This window comes from Chelonia mydas, chromosome 1, assembly GCF_015237465.2.
Source record: "Chelonia mydas isolate rCheMyd1 chromosome 1, rCheMyd1.pri.v2, whole genome shotgun sequence".
Lineage (NCBI taxonomy): Eukaryota > Metazoa > Chordata > Testudines > Cheloniidae > Chelonia > Chelonia mydas.
Genome location: NC_057849.1, coordinates 224,428,751 through 224,449,696, shown reverse-complemented (window position 1 = coordinate 224,449,696; position 20,946 = coordinate 224,428,751). Strand labels below are relative to the sequence as shown.

At 43.2% G+C, this 20,946-nt stretch overlaps 1 protein-coding gene and 1 long non-coding RNA gene across 6 annotated transcripts in view; one reads left to right on the top strand and one right to left on the bottom strand.

The window, feature by feature from the left end:
- The first annotated feature begins 1,578 nt into the window (after positions 1-1,578).
- UPK3A (uroplakin 3A) lies at positions 1,579-10,862 on the top strand. 5 transcript variants are annotated; one of them, XM_037914469.2, is made up of 6 exons: positions 1,579-1,981; positions 2,841-2,996; positions 6,276-6,555; positions 7,335-7,417; positions 8,690-8,822; positions 9,835-10,862. In XM_037914469.2, the coding sequence occupies exons 1-6, from the start codon at positions 1,927-1,929 to the stop codon at positions 9,932-9,934; spliced, it is 807 nt and encodes a 268-aa protein (XP_037770397.1). In that variant the 5' UTR covers positions 1,579-1,926; the 3' UTR covers positions 9,935-10,862. The 5 variants fall into 5 exon arrangements, with proteins under 5 accessions (XP_037770397.1, XP_043393671.1, XP_043393654.1 ...); XM_043537736.1 differs by having other exon boundaries at positions 1,596-1,644; positions 9,832-10,862; XM_043537719.1 differs by having other exon boundaries at positions 1,668-1,800; positions 9,832-10,862.
- A 7,533-nt stretch (positions 10,863-18,395) lies between these two features.
- Positions 18,396-20,946, bottom strand: part of LOC122464001 — a 41,413-nt gene continuing 38,862 nt past the window's right edge. Inside the window, exon 3 of the long non-coding RNA XR_006287811.1 lies at positions 18,396-18,576. This is a non-coding gene — a long non-coding RNA (uncharacterized LOC122464001). The remainder of the gene's footprint in view (positions 18,577-20,946) is intronic.

Sequence of the window (20,946 nt, the reverse complement as noted above, 5' to 3'; positions counted from 1 at the left end):
GCAAATGTTATCAAATAGCATCACAGAAAATAAAAGTCAGAGTGATGAATTCTCTTCTCGTGTATCTCTACTGAATTCAATGGAGCTGTTCTAGCACAGAATTTGGCCCAGAATACACTACTGTGTTGTAAGAAACACTGGGACAGAGTCTGGTCACAGATACCAACGTAAATTAGGAATAACTCCCTGTAGTCAGTGTAGTTATATCAGGGGTAGGCAACCTATGGCACGCGTGCCAAAGGCGGCACACGAGCTGATTTTCAGTGGCACTCAGACTGCCCGGGTCCTGGCCACCAGTCCCAGGGGCTCCGCTGCTGGCCTGCGGTACCATCTGCCAGCCCCCTGCCAGCTGGGATTCCGTCCGCTGGCCCCGCTCATCCCGCTGCTGGCCCCAGTTCCTGGCCACCAGTCCGGAGGGCTCTGCTGCCGGTCTGGGGTCCGGAGCTTGGCGGGCCACACAAAAGAAGCCCGCAGGCTGCATGCGGCCCACGGGCCACGTGTTTGAGACCCCTGCACTAAACTGATAAGATCTGCATTTTAATTTAATTTTAAATGAAGCTTCTTAAATATTTTTTAAAAAACCTTATTTACTTTAAATACAACAATAGTTTAGTTATATATTATAGACTTATAGAAAGAGACCTTCTAAAAATGTTAAAATGTGTTACTGGCACGCAAAACCTTAAATTAGAGTTAATAAATGAAGACTCAGCACACCACTTCTGAAAGGCTGCCGACCCCTGAGTTATACTGTACCCTTGTAACAGTGGTGTGAGAGGAGATTCAAACCTAATACATTTAAACTGACATATAAAATGTGACACAGAATGAGACACATAGAAGAAAGAAGCTATATTATAAATGTTTGATTACAATTTCACACAGTTTTCAGGGGCAATTGGTTTATCCTAAAAAAGTACAGTTAGGGAGATAAAGTTGGATCATAATGATAGTGGTATAAATCTGTAGTAAGTGCAATGGCTTCAAGAATAATTTGGCCCACTAATGCTGTAAATTTTTTTAAGGAACTGGGATGGTTGTTTTACTTTGTTTTGTTTATTTTAAAGTATGGGATTATCAGCTCCACGATCAGAACTGGAAGCCCCTATATCATCAATGACAGCAGTACATAATGAGGAAGGCACATGATCGTCCCACTTCAATAATTCAGGTCCAATTCTCTCACACTGGTTTGCCATTGGTGCAATTCCATTGACTTCAGTGAATTTACCTCAGATTCACATTGGTATAACAGGAATCAGATCCATTGTGTTTTTTGTACAAGATAACCCCAAGAAGCAAAATTCAGAGCTGGATTTTGACCCCTAAATTCATGGCTAGATAAATTCTGAATTTGGCTTCAGACAGGGGACCATTTCAAAAATTAGATCAGAATCAGGATTCAAATAGTCAGTCCCTCCCCTCCTCTCCCCCCAATTTGGGCTTCTTCTTAGGCCTACCTCAATCCCGCACCCTCAAGCAAATGATCTCAGCTCCCTTTCCCAGCAGGTGTGAAAGGGAAACAATAGGGCAGGACCAAAGCCATTTAAAGGGATGATGGAAACACCTTGCAGCTGCACCTGTGGGAGATGGACTGCGCCTCTCTCCAAGCCTTGTGAGATAGTCCTGTTGGGCAGGGACAAGGTCTCTATCCCTTGCAGCCTGGATACACCTTGGTGTGCTGGGGGGGAAGGCATGCAAATAGGCTGAGAGAGGGAGTGGAAAGCTAGCTGCTGATTGGCTGGAGGGAGAGGCTGTCCGATTAGTTAGGGCACAACACTGCAGGTTACTTACTGGCAGGTGAGGAGATTCAGGTGTGTTCGGTCCAAGTGCAGAGGATACAAAGCAACGAGCTATTAGAGTGATTTTGGGCAACAGCTATTCTCTAGCATAGTTTTTGTGGGGGGTTCTCTACAGTACCTGAGCATGCAGGGCCATTGGGTTGTACTAGCTCTTTGCTGGCTAGGGCAGCTGTGTGTGGGTAAGTGGTATCTGTCTGCCTGTGATCTCTCCCACTGAGATTTAAGTCCTTCTCACTTTTTGGTTTGTGATCACAAACAATTAACTGTTTTTATTTCCCCTTTTTTAATTTAAAGGCTTTAGGTGTCTTCCCCCTACCCACTGGGTTTTGGGGGAAGAGCTGGGATGATCAGGGATTGTAAATCTGTATTTAAATGGCTTTGCTTCAAGCGATAAAGCAGTCCCAAGCAAACTGAGTCTTGTCTTTCTTCTGAGTTAGTCTGGTGTTTGAAATAGTAGGGAAACTGGAGGGGAGTGAGAAGTGTCACCAGACTCAGCCTTGAGTATAAAGCTTTTTGCAGGGGTTGTTGCTTATACTGCCCTGGAAGACTTGAGGTTGGGGTGAGGTGGGAGAGTCTAGTACTAATCCCTACTTGCATGTGTGTGCGCTTTTTTTTTTTTTTCTTTTTTCAAGACCATATTTTCAGTATTGCTCTAATCTCAAACTGCTTTTTCCCCCCTTCTAATTCAGGAGACCTAGAGACTGAATGTACCCTCTTCTGTTCCTCTGCTCAGGGCTTGCTGAAATTGCTCTCTATTCCCACTAGGGAGGATATAATAGATCTTCCCATGAGTTCCTTACTAGCACTAACTGTATCCAGAGGTTGCAAGAAGCGACTGTATTGCTTGTGGCTTTGCTCTCTTTCCAGAAAGAAGAGTGGGGTGTGAAAGGGATGGAGCATGACTCAGAAGTATTCCCAGTACAGGGTCCAAACCCACCTTTTATTTGAAATGGTCTTATTATTTAAACATTGTAGTTATGTCTGAGGGAGGAGGGGAAACTGATTAAATATTACACTTCTATTTCCTGTTTCTTCTAGCTCAGAATTTGAGGCCTCAGATTGCAAACCCCAAACTTGCTACAAACAATCCTACCCTTACTACAATTGCTCTAGAGAAACCTTTCTGTATGTTTGATGATTCACTGTCTCCAGGTAGCTCCTATATGGTCTACTTGTATGCAATGGCTGACTCTGGTAAGTATCTGGCTTTATTTCCTTTCTTTTTCCTTTCTCTCCCCTGCCCTCTTTGAAACTACATGATGTAATTCTTTAAAACTTGATGACCTCCACTTCTGGTGGCAGTGTGTGTGTGACAAGTGCCCACTTGTAATTGGAAGCCAGGGCAAAGAGAACAAGGGCTAAAGTACATATAGAACAAAAGCCAGTTCCTCAGAGGGGTGTAAAGTGGTATACCTCTATTAGCTTTAATGGAGCCCTGCTGATCTATACCAGTTGATGGTCTGTTCCCTGTTCTCTGCTAGGACTGGTCTTAACAAAAACTTTAGTTCTAGCACTTCAGCATAACAATGAAGTGGGCTGATATTATATTGCCTATGGCTGACTGGTCAGCATAGACGAGAACCAAGCATGTTGACTACTGTCCACTAGTCATGGGTGCTCTAACTACTAATGTTGTACATGACTGGTCCTTGTCTATTCTGATCAACTCAGCATCAGGTGAGTTAACTGGACTGCTCAAACATGAGTACACTTTCTAATGAGGGGAAAAGATGAGGTGACTTCCTGGTGAAGTCAGGTGTGTTCGGTCCAAGTGCAGAGGATACTTGGATTGCTGCTGCTTCCAACTTTGCTGTTAAAGGATGCAAACTGTAGGGGCAGTCAATTTAGCAACACTTGAGTGCTAAGTGGACGTCAGCAGAGCCAAGCTAATATCAGGAGGCTCGAGTCTAGGCGAAGAAGGATGAGCCTTCAAAGAATAGGTTTCAAAGTAGCAGCCGTGTTAGTCTGTATTCGCAAAAAGAAAAGGAGTACTTGTGGCACCTTAGAGACTAACAAATTTATTTGAGCATAAGCCATCCGATGAAGTGAGCTGTAGCTCACGAAAGCTTATGCTCAAATAAATTTGTTAGTCTCTAAGGTGCCACAAGTACTCCTTTTCTTCCTTCAAAGAATGTATGTTGAGTACAAATAGTAGGCTCAACTAAGTCATGTAACAGCTTAGCAACTATAGCTATGTCAGTAACAAGGTTCTTTCTCTCCTTAAGTCAGACACAGGAAATGAGACCTTGTGTAAGTCTGGCAGTAACAAACTAATAGCCCAGGAAATTCAATTAGCTGGCAGGCATATCCCTGGCTCCCATGGCTTACTGCATTCTGGAAGGATGGATGTGGAGATGCTTCCTTACTACTAAAGAACTTTAACTCTGAATATTTGAGAACTCCTGAAACAGACTCAACTGTCCTGGGTAGCCGTGAATGTGCTGGTATTATAGGATGTTTTAGTACTAAAACACAACTGTGTCTCGTAATGGCGCCAGGCTTCTACCTGTAGAAGTTTTTTTTTTTTTATAAAGACTTTCCTGACATGTGGCTTGTCTCAAAATATTCCACCTTGAAAGCTATCTGTTATGAAACTCCTCTCAAACTATTCTATCCCTTTTACATACAGTAAATTCCATAACGTGCACTCCATAAATAAAACACATGCACAGCTACAAAGGAAGAACTTCTTCTGCTAGGAGGAATTGCATTCAGCCATTGAAATGAGGAAACCTTTCCTGGCTACTTGTTGAACTGGGACAATTTCTTTAAAGTTTTGTCTCTGCCTTGGAAAGCAGCATGTTTCATCATGCTAAGGTACCCCATACGGTGAGGGGAAGCATTACTGACATGGATTTAACTTCCTCAGACACTGTGTACATTGTCTAGCCTGGGAGTACTTGGCTTATTCCCTGCCATCAAAGGAACACACTCTGCCTTGATAATGTGCAGAGATCCTCTACTGAATATTTGAGAAGGTAACCCTGATAGGTGTGAGACTTTATACTAACTTGATTAGTGCCACATTATTACTAATGTCTGACATGTGAATTTTTTTTCTGGGATTACATTATGGGGTAGATGAAACTTGCCCATGAACTACCATAATACTACTTCATGGTGACTTGTGTGTGTGCCGGGGTGGGGACTGGTTGGCAAATTTAAATGCATTACCTCATATCCAAATGCTTAAAGCTGGGCCTTAGTGTGGCTGCACTCTCAGTACTGACTGTCCCTGGCGGGCAGGAGAGGGCTGGGGTGAGTAAGGGCCAGACTATTGCCTTACACTATTTGAAATATTTGGGGGAGGGTTTGGCTCAGCTGCCTCTCCCTCCTGCAGGGATAAGTCCTGCCCCTGCTCCTTGGTACATTCACCAGTGAGTGTGGGGTGGGGCTAGTTATGAAGAGCAGCTGCATTCTGTGTCAGCCTCAGCACTGTGAGGGGAGAGGATGAAGTAGTGGGTTTCCCAAAGATGACTGCTAAGGAGAAGCTTGGCCCTGGGGTAGGGAGGGATTCTGTTCCATCCCCACATACTGTGCTGTCAGTAGGGGCTGCTCCTCAGTTCTTGTGGTGGGGGACACCTACAGAGGCAGGAATGAGAGAGCATTTGTACCCATTAAAAGTAGCAGAGGCTCAAATACAAAAGTGCTTGTGGGAGTGCAGCAGCAGAGCTTGCTGGGCTGGTCCCTGCCCCTTCCTGATTGCTGTAGTGTTGACAGCTGGCCCTCTGTGTGCCTCCTGAGAGTCCTTTGATCTAATGCTAGGAAGGACATACAGAGCCTCTCTGTGTGTGAGTGAAAATACCTACAGCCCTCTTGCTTCAAGGCATTCACCCATCCCACCCAGAAGTGGAGCACAGAAGGCTGGGGTAGCCACACAGACCCGGACACCTACAGGAGCCACTGTTGGCTTGTCACTTGAGGGATGACTTGGTTTAATTAACCAGCCTTCCAAGCTCCCTCAGCTGTCCCCTGATGTCCCTTTTCAGGCTGTCTGGGGGCAATACACCCTGACAACTTACTCCACTCTGAAGCAGAGCAGCCCACAGAGGCACTTCCTCTTTCCCAAGGCTGTCTTGTCAGACGGCTACAGGAGCCATTGGGGAGATAGGAGCACAGTTGCTTCTTACATCTCTTGTGGTGGAGGCAAACAAGGCCTCTAAAAGTAAACTGATTCATGGCTTGGTGGGACAGGAGAACAGATGCTACAGAAAGTGCTTTCCTCCCACCACCAGTGCTGGTCTTGGGTCTATCTCTTCTGGCCTCTGCTGTGGCTGCTGTTAGTGATGTAGCAGGGAAGTTGGGGGCTGGGGCAAAGGAAAGGGTCTGTTGGGCCCCTAAAAGTTAAAATTGAACATGGTGGGTCTGTTCAGGTACTTCCTTTTGACAAAGCTGAGGGTTCAGTGTTGGGTGGGTGGATGGGAAGGGCACTTGTAACAAACGTTATGCTGAAATATCCAATCTATCTTGCAGCAAGCACTGTAAGCTCAGCTGTGATTGACAATAGCAGTAAACCTCTCAACACCACTTTCCAAGACACCAACGGAGGACAACTTGGACCTTACAGGGCTGCATTGTTTAATGTGCCCAATTGTGCATCACCCCCCATGCTAGCTGATGTTGTAAATCTGAAAAAAGTTTCAGATGTCTTGAAACAATACCTCTTCAGAGTGGGAGATGATGTGACTTGTTTATATGACCCAAACTTCTCTGGTGCCTGTAACCCACCTCTTGCTGAGGATACAACATACAGGTATAGTTCACAATTCTCTTTTGGATAGGGGTGTCCTTCCACTTGGCACTAAGGTTAACTTGGTATGAAACTAACTTGCAAGCTGCACTAATTGATCATAGTGAAACTGTTCCTTTCAACTGCAGGAACAGAGCCCTCACTGTTCCATTAAGGATGGCTCTGAGTAGAGCCAAACACAAAGATAACCTTCACTGCCCCACCCATGCTTAAGCCCTTCAGGGCTAGTGGTGTATCTGGGCTGAAACTAAATTAAATGGCTACCTTTCTCAAAGTTAGTGTGAGATCCTTAATCCTTGTGTCTCAACTGGCTATTGAATGGCTCTGACTCGGTGCCTGCAGAGCTCTTATTCATCTGCTCTAGTATAATACACCAGCTGGTAACCTGACTGTCTCTTCCATGCTTTCCTGTAGCAGGGGAGCCCTGCAGCGCCCAGTCTTTGGACACCATCCCAGAAACTTAGTGTAGATCATACTGAATTTAACTAGGAGACAGTACTGTTGGAAGGTTGTCAACAACTAGCACAGTTAACAAGCACACAAGAACAAACTGAAAAACCTACTGTGACAGGTGGGAGAGGATTTTGTACTAACTCTCCTCTGTTGCCCCTCTAAAACTTCTGGAATAGCCAGCCAGCCACCCCTGATTGCCTGTCTCTTTTTATATGTATCTCTAACAAAGATGTTATCTAGTCTTCATTTTTTGGCAGCTACTGGATTGGTTTGTGCCAGATTGTCAAAGCATTTGCTAGAATGATTAACCTGCCTGTCTCTGCTTCCAGGTTTAAGTACCTCTTAGTAGATGTGGTTGCAGGTGTTGTGAAAGACCAAACTCTCTGGTCTGACCCAATGAAAACCAGTAGGGGTAAGTACCTCATACCAAGGTCAACTGCTCCCTCTTGGGGAAGAAATAAATATTGTGACACAGTTCCTGCTCTACCTTGGTGGGTCTTGCTCTTATTCACGGATTTGCTCGCCTTGGAGCTTCACGGCAGCCCTCAGCTTGGCCATTTTTCTGAACCCATAGTCCAGGTTGACGACTCCCATGTCTGACCAGGAGTTAAGAGGATTTGGGGGGAACCCGGGCCAGATCTCTACTCTGGGTTCCAGCCCAGGGCCCTGTGGAATGCAGCTGTCTAGAGTGCCTCCTGGAACAGCTGTGCAACAGCTACAACTCCCTGGGCTACTTCCCCGTGGCCTCCTCCCAACACCTTCTTTATCCTCGCCACAGGACCTTCCTCTTGATGTCTAATGATGCTTGTACATCTCAGTCCGCGTTCTCTCAGCTCCTAGTGCCTCTTGCTCCCAGCTCCTCACATGCACATCACAAACTGAAGTGAGCTCCTTTTTAAAACCCAGGTGCTCTGATTAGCCTGCCTTAATTGATTCTAGCAGCTTCTTGATTGGCTGCAGGTGTTCTAATCAGCCTGTCTTAATTGTCTCCAGAAGGTTCCTGATTATTCTGGAACCTTCCCTGTTACCTTACCAGGGAAAAGGGACCTATTGAGCCTGGGGCTAATATATCTTTTGTTTCAACAAAAAAAAAATACTCTCCTATAGCCATCTGGCCCGACCCTATCACAATATGCTTTAGGACATTTAGTCATTTTTCTGCCAAGATGCTGGCTAAAGAGAGATTCCAGTCCTCTCTGACCAAAAAAAGCTTTATGCATTATTAAAGCTAAGTGGTAGAAGTAACTCTGGAATACTACTTCTCCCCTGATGCCCTCAGGACAAAAAGCCCAAACGTGACAAAGACGGGGGGGTTTTTGTTATGTTTGTGTAGTGGTTTGAGCTGAGGTCTGGATTCTATTTCTGCCTCTGCTGCAGTCACTAGATAGATAAATCACTTAACCTCTCTATACCTCTATTTAAAGTGTAATATAGGGAAATATACCCAGAGCTATTTTTGAGTCTTAAACTAATTCTGTAAAGGTCTTCAAGATTTCAAATGAAGGATGTTGAAATGCCAAGAAAAGTAGTACATGGACTTCAAAAGTAACACCAGATACTATGGGGTGGGGAAGGCTTGAGCCATTAACTTCCCTAGTTTATGCTGTTTAGTCACTCTTTCTGGTCTCTTGGCACCTCCTAAATATGTACAGTAATTTTTTTTTCTTCATCCCACCTCTCCTAGTAAAACAACCTTCAACAATTGATACCTGGCCTGGGCGAAGGAGTGGAGGAATGATTGTCATCACATCAGTCTTAAGCACTCTTATGTTCCTTCTAGTTGTTGGATTTCTTGCCTCCATATTCTTCTTTGTCATGTAAGTTACCGTTACACTTCACAGTCTGAGTGCAGAACTAAACACCACCAAGTATCTAACCCATCAAATGATTGGTCTGACCCCTCATTATGAATGTCTCAAGCTGGGAATTATAGCTTCTCAGCTAGTGGGAATTATAGCTTCTCAGCAAGAGGACAGGTGTCTCAACCTTCTGGTCTGCACCTAAAAGCAGCATCTTCCCCTGAGAGGTAGGGTCATGACAACAGACCAAGAAAGCTAGTGACCTGTCCCTCCTACACACTAAATCACACTGTTTTACTAGAACCTTGGCCTTAGTGCTCACCTGACTTAAGTGGGTGCAGCACAATAAGTCATGGAGTTGCAGTTGCTTACAGTCTGAATGTGGTCTTGCTATGAGAACATGGGAATAACTTCCAGTCTCTTGAACTGGGTACAAGGTTCTAAAGGGAGGCTGGGGAGTTGACTTACTGACCTGGAATATAGACCAAATGCTGCACCTGCTAAGGATGGTTACTTGGGCATTGGATCTTCCTGCCTCCCAAGAGATGCTAATGACAACTGTCACTCTGCAATGAGTAAAAATTTGAGTAGACTCCTGTCAGACTCTGCTGCTGTGAATGGCCTCTTGACTTATTAGAGGGGAGAAAACTAGTAATCAAGGATCAACTTAGGCCCTATGAGGCTTAGGGGAATGAACTCTTTAGGTAACTCTAACTTACATAGGGGGTAGCTTAAAAACCTTGACATTGCAACTGTTCTTCCAATGTGGGGGGTGGGGGGAAAATCTCATTCTTAGAACTGCTGTCTTAAAGTCTTGCATGCCATGAATCCTGCCTGACTTTTGGACTAAACAGTATAGGATTAAGTCCTAGATGAAATAACTGAAGAGAAACGACCATCTAAAAAAGATGGGTAGGTTTTTATAAAGCTTGGTGATAAGTGATGCTTTAATCTTTCCAAATCAGTTGTGTGACTGGCCTATAGCTTAAGAAACCTCCATCAGAATTAAAAGCTCTTTCTCTTCAAGCAGGGCAGCAGGAGAGGCATCCACAGAGACCACACACGAGTCTCTGACTACCCAGCAGGGTGTACCAAGATCTCAGGGCAGCTCTGAGGGAGTGAACCAGTGAGCCTTGAGGGAAAGAAGAGTCCATTACCATGGCTGAACGTCAACTGAACACCTACAAATGTACTAATATTAAAGAATTGCCCTTTTCTGCTGAACTCTGAATAGGTCACGTTGATTAGATACTCAAGTTCAGTAACTGAAGGTGAATGGCACAGGTGTTCTAAACATATAGTGTTCTTTCAACTCCTAGAGAATAGCACCACTATCTTCATTTGGCTGCAGTCACAAATTATGGCACCAAGTAATCTTGTCATTAGGCTCATGGCACTTCTAACCTACAGTTAACCCATTTTTTGGTTGCATACTTCCAAAAATGAAGAGTGGTAGAGAGCTCTGACTCTAGAGTGCAGTTCATAGTCCTCAGTGACTGCCCGGCTTAGTGGGAGGAGAGAGAAAATGACCGTGTATTAGTGTGGGCTAGAGTAACATACTCACAACTTTCAAGTTCACAGGGCTAGAGTTATTTTAGTACATAATTATCCTTGTTTATAGGTTAGAAGCTAAATAAGTTCTAAAGCTGAGCTCAACCTTTGATTCTTATTTAGCTGCTTTTACCTATGTGAGAATGTGATGTAGGTAAGGAAAGGCTTTATATTGAGAACAGTACTTAATAGTGTATGCAGTTTTTAGTAAAGGCTTGATAGCAGCTGGCCTCTGATCTGATGCATCAAGCTCTTAGTACCAAAATTTCATTTAAAGCAGGGTAGAGGCAAACTAACCACCTGCTAGAAACTACAACTGAGGGATATGGATGCATAGGGCATCAGCAACTTTCTCAGCTCTAGACAGCTCCCTGCTACCATCCTTACAATTTTTTTTTTTTAAATGGCACTTCCCTGCAATGGCCAGACTTCAGGTCTCTAGTTCTACATAACTGTGGACTAGCACTGGTATACAACACAAAAGCATCTCTCTCTTAGTAGACCTAGGCAACCCTACTTCTTATGGAAGTTCTTAGTGTCCAACTCCCTAGAAAATCTGGGCTGTAAATATTCAGAGAGCTTCTGTCTCTCTCCAGGATTAGTGTTCTCAACTAAAATAGTGGCTGGAAGTTATGCTGCCTGAGAGACAAAGTCACTTTTAATGAAAGCTGGGTGATGGAATCTGTAGCCTCTACTATTGAGAGCTGGGATATCCTTGACACTTCATACACCATGACAGTGGAGGGGGGTTTGGCTGGTTCCATCAGCTGCTAATCCTACTATAGTAACATGAACTGATCAAACTGCACATTCTCAACTTATACTGCTGGAAGCGAGCTGGTCATCTATTTCTTTCCTTCACTACAATTCTGTCCCACTGACCAGTATAAGTGGAAAAGTTATACTACCATTGAGTTTCTCCTCCCACTAGCCTTCCCAAGTTGCACTGAATATGTGTCTAGCTTGAAGCCTTCTCAAACTTTGTGTACATAAGCAACTCCTACTGTACCCAACTAAGTATTCATAACATTCACATAGCTGTCACTGACATAATAAATTTGTCATAGACTAGTGATAAAGTCAGTTTAAGCCTGTCTTGGTTTAGCAAATATCAATCTTTTTGCAGCCACCAGTAGAATGGGTGGCTAATAAACACATCACTGGCACAATTACCCAAGTCTTTGTTAATTTTACATTAAGATATATTGAAAGAAAACAGCATATTTTTTCTGGTTTTTAACAGTTAAACTCCTTAGAGAAGTGTACAAAGGGCATTCTTTTAATGTAAAACTTCACCATAATAAAATGTTTCTTCCTAGACATCCTACTGGCTATTGTTATATGTGTAATTCTTGTCTGTAGGACAGAATAATCCAGTTAAAGATAGGTGTGGTCTACTGCAATTAGAGTAGGGGTGGGCAAACTACAAGCCGGGGGCCACATCTGGCCCTCCAGATGTTTTAATCCAGCCCTCGAGCTCCTGCCAGGGAGCAGGGTCTGGGGCTTGACCCGCTCCACGTGTGCTGTGGCACCACATGGCTCCCAGAAGCAGCAGCATATCCCTCCTCTGACTCCTATGTGTAGGGGCAGCCAGGGGGCTCTGCATGCTGCCCCTGCCCCAAGTGCCACCCCCGCAGCTCCCATGGGCCAGCAACTGCAGCCAATGGGAGCTGCAGGGGCGGCGCCTACAGACAGGGCAGCATACAGAGCTGCCTAGCCACACCTCCATGTAGGAGTGGGAGGGGGGACATGCTGCTGCTTCCGGGAGCTGCTTGAGTCAAATGCCACCTGGAGCCTGCACCCCTGACCCCTTCCAGCACCGCAACACTCTGCCCCAGTCCTGATCCACCTCCTGCACTCCAGAGCCTGCACCATGAGCTGGAGCCCTCACTCCCCCACCTGCACCCCAACTCCCTGCCCCAGCCCAGAGCCCCCTCCCACACCCTGAACTCCTCATTTCTTGCCCCACCCAGAGCCTGCACCCCCAGCCAGAGCTGTCACTCCCTCCGGCACCTCAACCCCAAATTTCGTGAGCATTCATGGCCTGCCATACAATTTCCATACCCAGATGTGGCCCTCGGGCCAAAAAGTTTGCCCACCCCTGAATTAGAGTGACCTATGAAAGAGATTCAGGAGATAGTGTAGCATTAGCTTGCCTATTATTGCATCCAATCATTCTCCCTAATCAAAGAACTGAAGAAGTAATAAAACACCTAAACTGTCATAGGTGGGAGAGACAAGGTAGGTGAGATAATATCTTTTATTGGACCAACTTCTGTTGGTGAGAGAGAGAAGCTTTCGAGCTTACACAGAGCTCTTTGGGCTTGTCTTCACTACCAGGGAGATCGATGCACTGGGTGTCGATTTAACAGATCTACTGAAGACCTCCTAAATCAACGGCAGAGCGCTCTCCAGTCAACTTTGGTACTCCAGCTCCCCAAGAAGAGTAAGGGCAGGTCTAGACTACGGCAGGGATCAATGCTCTGAGATCAATCCACCAGCAGTTGATTTAGCGGGTCTACTAATGACCCGTCAAATCGACTGCAGATCACTCTCCAGTCGACGCCGGTACTCTACCCATGACGAGAAGAGTAAGATAAGTCTCCCATCGACCCCCCCAGGGCGTAGACACAGCGGTAAGTCGACCTAAGGTACGTCGACTCCAGCTACATTATTCACGTAGCTGGAGTTGCGTAGTGTAGGTCGACTTACCATGGTAGTGTAGACATAGTCTGAGGTAAGTTGACCGGAGAGTGTCTCCCGTCGATGCAGTGCAGTGAAGACACCGGGGTAAGTTGACCTAAGCTACATAGCTGGAGTAGCGTAACTTAGGCCGACTTACCCTGGTAATGAAGACAAGCCCTTCTTCATGTCTGGGAAACAAGCTCATTGTCACAGCTAAATACAAGGTGAAACAGATTGTTCAATATAAGTAGTTAACATACGTTTCAATATTTCCTTTTCTCTCTAATTCCTGGGACCAACATGGCTACAACAATACGGCATACAACCTATTTCAAGGGGCCATTCAAGGTGAAGTTGCTACTTAATACCCCTCCAGTCATGGGGGAAAGGAGGAAAAACTGGAGGGTTAGGGTTAGCCTCTCCATTATAGGGAAAAAAGGAGGAAAAACTGCACAATCCCTTCAATAGTTGAGCCTGGAAGCTTAAATTCATAACTTTGTGAGACAAAAAATCATGGACTGAGTAGAGACACTGGATTTATGGCTTATTACAATAAGCTCTAACCCACTAACTCCTCCCCCCAGATTTCCCCCCACCTTTCTTATGCTAAACAATCTATTCCACCTTGTATGAGGCTATGAGTACACTCCGAGTACATTGCCAAGACATGAAGAAGAGCTCTATGTAAGCTCAAAAGCTGGTCTCTTTCACCACAGAAGCTGGTCCAGTACAAGATATTCCCTCTCCCACCTTGTCTATCTCGGACCTTGGACCAACACTTGGGGTACTCTCATTTTTAGATCTTTGTTAGCCTGTGGGGAGGGAGAGGGTAGAGAAATCTAGGTAATAATTATGTTCCATAACAGCAATTAAAATAAAATGCTAACGATGTAATACCACCACCACAACAAACAGCACTTAACATAGAGAATCTCACTATATCCAAGCTTCTTTAGGTATACTGTAAACAAGCATTGTTTTTATTAGTAGAGAAATTTAGACCTTTGTTAAATGTGTTCATGTCCTTTTGCCATGTAACTTGGGTGGGGCCCTACCAATTTCACAGTCCATTTTGGTCATAGGATTTTAAAAATCATAAATTTCAAGATATCAGATATTTAAATCTGAAATTTCACAGTGTTGTAGCTGTAGTGGTCCTCACCCAAAAAGGGCCCTAAACATGGGATAAAGGTGAATACTGTAATCCAGTCAGGAGTAGAAGGAGAAATATTTAGGGCTGTCAATTAACTGCAGTTAACCTAAGTGATTAATTCAGAACAATTAATTACGATTAATCACAGTTTTAATCACATTGTTAAACAATAGAATACCTATTGAAATTTATTAAATTTTTAAAAATATTTTCTACATTTTTCTACATTTTCAAATATATTGATTTCAATTACAACACAGAATACAAAATGTACATTTCTCACTCTATATTATTTTTTATTACAAATATTTGCACTGTAAAAATGATAAACAAAAGAGATAGTATTTTTCAGTTCACCTCATATAAGTACTGTAGTACAATCTTTTTATTGTGAAAGTACAATATACAAATGTAAATTATTTTTTGTTACATAACTGCATGCATAACCAAAACAATGTAAAACTTTAAGCGTACAAGTCCACTCCGTCCTATTTCTTGTTCAGCTAATCACTAAGACAAACAAGTTTGTTTACATTTATGGGAGATAATGCTGCCCGCTTCTTATTTACAATGTCACCTGAGAGTGAGAACATTCTCATGGCACTTTTGTAGCCGGTGTTGCAAGTTATTTACGTGCCAGATATGCTAAACATTCTTATGGCCCTTCATGCTTCAGCCACCATTCCAGAGGACATGCTTCCATGCCGATTACCCTTTTAAAAAAAAATGCATTAATTAAACTTGTGACTCAATTCCTTGTGGGAGAATTGTACGTCTCCTGCTCTGTGTTTTACCTGTATTCAGCCACATATTTCATATTATAGCAGTCTCGGATGATAACCCAGCACACTTTTAAGAACACTTTCACTGCAGATTTGACAAAATGCAAAGAAGGTACCAATGTGAGATTTCTAAAGATAGCTACAGCACTAGACCCAAGGTTTAAAAATGCCTTCAAAAATTTGAGAGGGACGAGGTGTGGAACATGCTTTCAGAAGTCTTTAAAGAGCAACACTCCGATATGGAAACTACAGAACCTGAACCACCCAAAGAGAAAATCAACCTTCTGCTGATGGCATCTGACTCAGATAATGAAAATGAACATGCATCAGTCCGCACTGCTTTGGATCATTATCGAGCAGAAGCTGTCATCAGCATGGATGCATGTCCTCTGGAATGGTCATCAAAGTATGAAGGGACATACGAATCTTTACCACATCTGGCACATAAATATTTTGCGACAGCAGCTACAGCAGTGCCATGTGAATGCCTGTTCTCACACTGTAAACAAAAAGCAGGAAGCATTATCTCCCGCAGATGTAAACAAACTTGTTTGACTGAGCTATTGGCTGAACAAGTAGTAGGACTGAGTGGACTGTAGACTCTAAAGTTTTAAATTGTTTTATTTTTGAATTCAGTTATTTTTTGTACATAATTCTACAATTGTAAGCTCAACTTGCATGATAAAGAGATTGCACTACAGTACTTGTATTAGGTGAATTGAAATACTGTTTCTTTTTTACAGGTGCAAATATTTGAAATAAAAAATAAATATAAGTGAGCACTGTACACTTTGTATTCTGTGTTGTAATTGAAATCAATATATTTGAAAATGTAGAAAACATCCAAAAAATTTAAATAAATTGTATTCTATTATTGTTTAATAGCACAATTAATCACAATTAATTATTTGTATTGCGCAATTAATCATGATTAATTTTGTTAATTGCTTGACTGCCCTAGAAATAATCTATTTCTGAATCATGGAACAGGACCTCATTGTGCTAGGGCTGTACAAACACGGAACAAAAAGATGAGCCTGGATTTAAAGGATGTACAATCCAAGTGTAAGACAAGAGGCAACAACAGATGGGTGCACATGCGGGAGTACAAGGAAGCAATGAGACAGCCTTTTCTAAATGTACCAGACAGTCACAGGGTGGGGGAAGGTGTAGAACATACAATCAGAGTGAACAATTTTGTGGCGGGAGAATTTAGGGGGATCAGATAAACGGGAAGGGAAAGGAGACGGGGCCAGGACAGGGGAGAAGAGGGTAAGATGGGCAGGTGTGGAGTGAAGCTGAATTGAAGAGACTGTGAGGAGGGAGGGGTAGGGTTGAAGCAAACAGCCTGTCTGCACATGGCAGAGAGAGACAACTTTTACAGTTCTGACTGCAATGTCCGGAGATCCCTGCCTGGGCTGCTTCTCTTCATATGGGCTGGAGTCTCTAGCTGGCTCCTCTCTGTAGTTCTCCTCCAAGCCACATGGTGGGGGTGGGAGGCACTGCTGGGATCCTAGTGACCCTCGTGAGGTGGGGTCTCCCTGGCACGGTTCTGGGTGCAGAGGGCTGTTAGGGGGAGGGGTAGCCCCATCTGGGCCACATTTTACCCGCTTCCCCCTAGTGCATTCATCCCTGTTTTGGCTACTTCTGCTCCTACTGGTTAGTTTTGTGTTTAGCCCGAAGGAAAACAAGATGTGTGCATACAGACTTCTTGGACACTGTGTATAAACACAGAGCAGTGATGCACTGTCCCTAACAGCAAGGGGCGGGTGCCATCTAATTCTAGTGGCATGAATCACTGATTTTTCTGTTTCCTGGAGGTTCAAGAAGAAGAAGAAGAAGAAGAAAGAGTTTAATTCAGGCTGAACAGAAACCAGAATTGAAAAAAACTGGGAAACTTTTGATCTGGGATTTTTAACAAAAGCAAAGGAAATCAAGGGCTCGAGTCAGAAATACCAAGGAGAAGGTGCCATCTTTATACCCAATAACACAGTGGTCAGGTCTCTCCCCTGGGATGTAGGAGACTCAGTCAAGTTTGAACCAAGTTGTCCTACATTCCGGGTGAGTGCCCTGACCACTGGGCTATTAGGGAGGCATGACATCCCTATGTTGTTTTTGTGTATGGCACCTGAATCCCCTTGTGAATCTAGTCCAAAAAATTAAAATGTTATGTTTCTGAAATGTTGAAATGGTTCATTTTGACACTTCCATTTTCCCCTCCCCCTCAATTTTTCTAAATTGGCAAAAATTTGCAAAATGTTTCGGTCAACCCAAAGCTTCATTTTTCAGCATGTGCCTGGCTCCACACCTAATATCCACTAGGATAATAGGTACTCTCAAATTACAACACTGAGGGACAGTTAAGAGCTTCATGTGCACTGTACGTAGCAAGTATTAAGTTCAATAAATTAGATGCCATCTCAGTCATTCTGAGTTCAGTTTGCTACCAAAATAAACTCTCCCTAGCTTTGTTTACATAAGTTGTATGACAGATATCTCAAGATTTCAATACTAACTTACAGCTGTCATTCGAGGTCTAGTAATAGAATGAAAATTATCAGGTTTTCTACCAATATCTGTGTAAAGGAATAGACCCATTGAGCAGTAGACTAATCTCCTATCTAGTAGAAAGCTGCATTCAGCCAAAGGGCCCAATCCTGCAAGTAGAGCTGGTCGAAAGACCTGGTTTTGGGTCCCCCCCCCCCAAAAAAAAAACTTTTAATTTGAAATGTTTTGCATTCTTTGAAGAAAAATCAAAATGAAACATTTTTAATGTTTTTTGAAAATTAAAACCCTTCCCTTTTCTTCCTTTTTCCTTACTGAATGAAATGTCATGAATGTCTAGGTCTTCCCCTGCTCCTTGTATCCCCCACATATGTTCTGTTCTTTTTCACTCTAACTTTTCAAAACTTCTCCAACTTTTGAAAAGTTAGGGTAGCAAAAGGAACTCTGCCCCTCTGCAAATTTTCAAAAATTGAGGTAATTTTGAAGTTATAGAGAGGAAAAAGGGAATGAAAAAATCTCCAGAAGACATTCTCTCTCCATCCTTCCACTGAATCCCCCCAAAAGTGGGGAAAAACACCCCAACGCTTTGACAAATTTTTGTTTCTTGAAAATCAAAATGAAGATTTCAATTCTAAATGAAAATTTTTGTTTAGCTTTGAAATTTCCTGTCAAAATATTTTGATGAAAATAACATTTTTCTACTACAAATTTCACATTCTAACAACCCCATTTTTTGACGGGAAAATTTTTCAGTTTAAAAAACAATTGAGTAGCTCCACCTGCAAAGTGATAAATGCTTCCTGCAAGATCTTAAATGACTATATACTGATTTAAATGGGAGATGAGGGTGCTCAACTGATTTCAAGACTGTGCCCAAACCTAACAACCATCATGACAGGGCACGGAATAAGGTCATTAAAGGATACTTAGCAAAGCCACTTGCACAACACCTCCCCCACTCTGCTCCAGCCACTCACTTGTTTCCCTTTCATCTCTGGTTCCTTGCTGAGGAAAGGGGATGGAGGAACCTCCTGAGCCTATCAGAGGGACATTGTCCTCTTTCTGGATGGGCCCAGACCACTGCTGTCTAGGAAACCTACAGTAAACAAGGGAGAGAGAAACTGTTATTGCAGCTACAAAAGTGCAACACGAACACAAAAATCCACAAGAATTAATGAAACCAACTGAAAGGTTTTTTAAAAAAAATCAAATAAAAGAGCATAAGGAGTAAAGTTACGCCCCTTACCTCTTCAGGCATCCCTACCCAAACCTGCTTGTGCTCCTAATATTGGCCAGCCTGCACAGTCAGTCAGTTGGCTGCAGCTTGTGATGAGGAAGGAGGTGATACTTCTCCATGGCAATTCCAAGTGGGGGGATACAGCAGAGTACAGTCCCTGCCCCTCCTGGTGCATGTGCAAATTTTTGCCCTGGACAGCATCCATTGGAACAAACTAATACTGCAAGCAGGTGCAAATATACAGTATAGACCAGAGGCATTATGCATTGGCTCCTGACTGTTGTTTTAGGAATTTTGTGTTAGTCTCACCTATCCCACTGGCCCTGCAATGCATGTAGAGAGTGCTGCAAAACAGGATGATTAGCATGGCTGCACTAAGCAGAGTCACAGCTGGTACTGGTTCAATAAAATTGCAACAGTCCCTTTCTCCAGTGCAGACTCTGTGAGACAATTTAAGGAAAGTAGCTGTTCACTTGTCTATCTTTTAGGATATATCCAAAGCACTGACAAGACAGTAGGGATAAGGACTCCAATGGTAAACATGATTCAATTAAAGAAATTCTTCTTTTCTGTTCTCTCCTCACATTTGTTTAACTTTTGAATAATTTGTATTTGTGAATTAATTTAGTGTTTATGAAAGTTTGAGGCTAAGGGTCAAAATTACATCAGTGTCAAGAGCCCACACAAGGTCTACAAAATGCTGCACCACTTAAGCCTTACTTTGAGGATTTAAGTGGTGCTCACATTTTATCAACAAATATTTATATTATGGTAAAGTATAAAGGCCCAGCTGGAAAAGAGACCCCACTGTGCTGGAATGAGAATAATCCCTTCTTCCGAGGACTCCTCTGCAAAGGCGCCAATATAACCCTAACTGCATTAACTTTGTGCCAAGCACAGTACAGATATGTGCTGCTTATGTTTTCCCAACACAGTTCTATAAGGACATTTCTGTTCTGATTTTCAGTTCCTATCCTATTCCAATCCTGGGGCTCTACTGTGCAGAGACTGCCAGTCAAGCTAAATCATTGCAAACTGAGACATAAAAAAAAAAGGGTGCTAAGATGAGACCACAAAGTATATTTTTGCCTGGAACCAAAATCAAGATTCAAATTCCGATCTCTAAGGGTGAAAGTCAAGCGCATTAAATTCACCTCATGTAGCTAATTCTAAAGTCCCCTCAGTTCAGGCTCTAGTTGGAATGTTGTGGAATATTGCCCTAAACGTGTGTAACAGACTCTCTGTCCTGAGACTCGCTACGGTTAAAAATTACAGCCACAGCTATTAGCCAGCAGATATGTGACCAAACTTGTCTGTGGAGCTTGTAAAGTTTGGGTGTGGAAGGCAGGGGAATGAGAAGGAATGGGTGGGATGGCTAGGCAGGTTTTACTTGTGGTTTCAAACATTTTCACAGTTAGACAATGGATTATTATGTCGCTTGGTTTGCATTAGGATTGTCAGCTACTAAAATGTGGGCTACAAAGACAGTGCATCAGAGAGCACTGAGTTGGCGAAGGTTTAGAAGGAAGATCCTGCTGTCACCACTGCATATAGCCTTGTTATTAAGAGCCTTTTGGTTAGTATTGTTGATTTTTATTTTCTTCCATCCGGTTTCCCTTTTTCGTATTTTAGGGATTATTTTGGAATTTAATATAACTGAATTTGTCACTTGTTTACTTTGCAGAGGAATCTTTATGTGTTTGCACAGTACCTAGCACTGGGCCCTGATCCTAATCAGGGATCTCTGAGACCTATTGCAATACAAAACATTAATCATCTTCTATTGAGCTACTGGCATTGGTTTTTCAGTTAGCTGTCACTGTATGGTGTTTACACATTCTGGGTTGGGTCCTAGTTGGGTGCAGGGTCAACATTCAAAAACTACAGAGACACTTAGGTAATATGACAATAGGCACCTAGACATAGAACCTAGGTCAACAATTTCAGATCTGGGATCCTGGTCAGATAGCGGCAGCTTTTTTCCCCCCGTCTCCTCCTTCTTGAATCTTATCCTTCCTTGCAACATTTGTCTGGTAGAACTAGACTCTCTTGGCCCTGCTCCCGAGAATATCCTGCTGGGGTACTATATGGCTATGTGAAATGATAATGGGATAATTAGTCTTTCATCTCTCCCACAAATCACCAGTTCTTATCCAGCCCACGCTGGCTGTGACTGAAAGTTGTTACTAGACTCTGTCAGTCACGAGGCTGTGAGATGAGTTTGTTAGT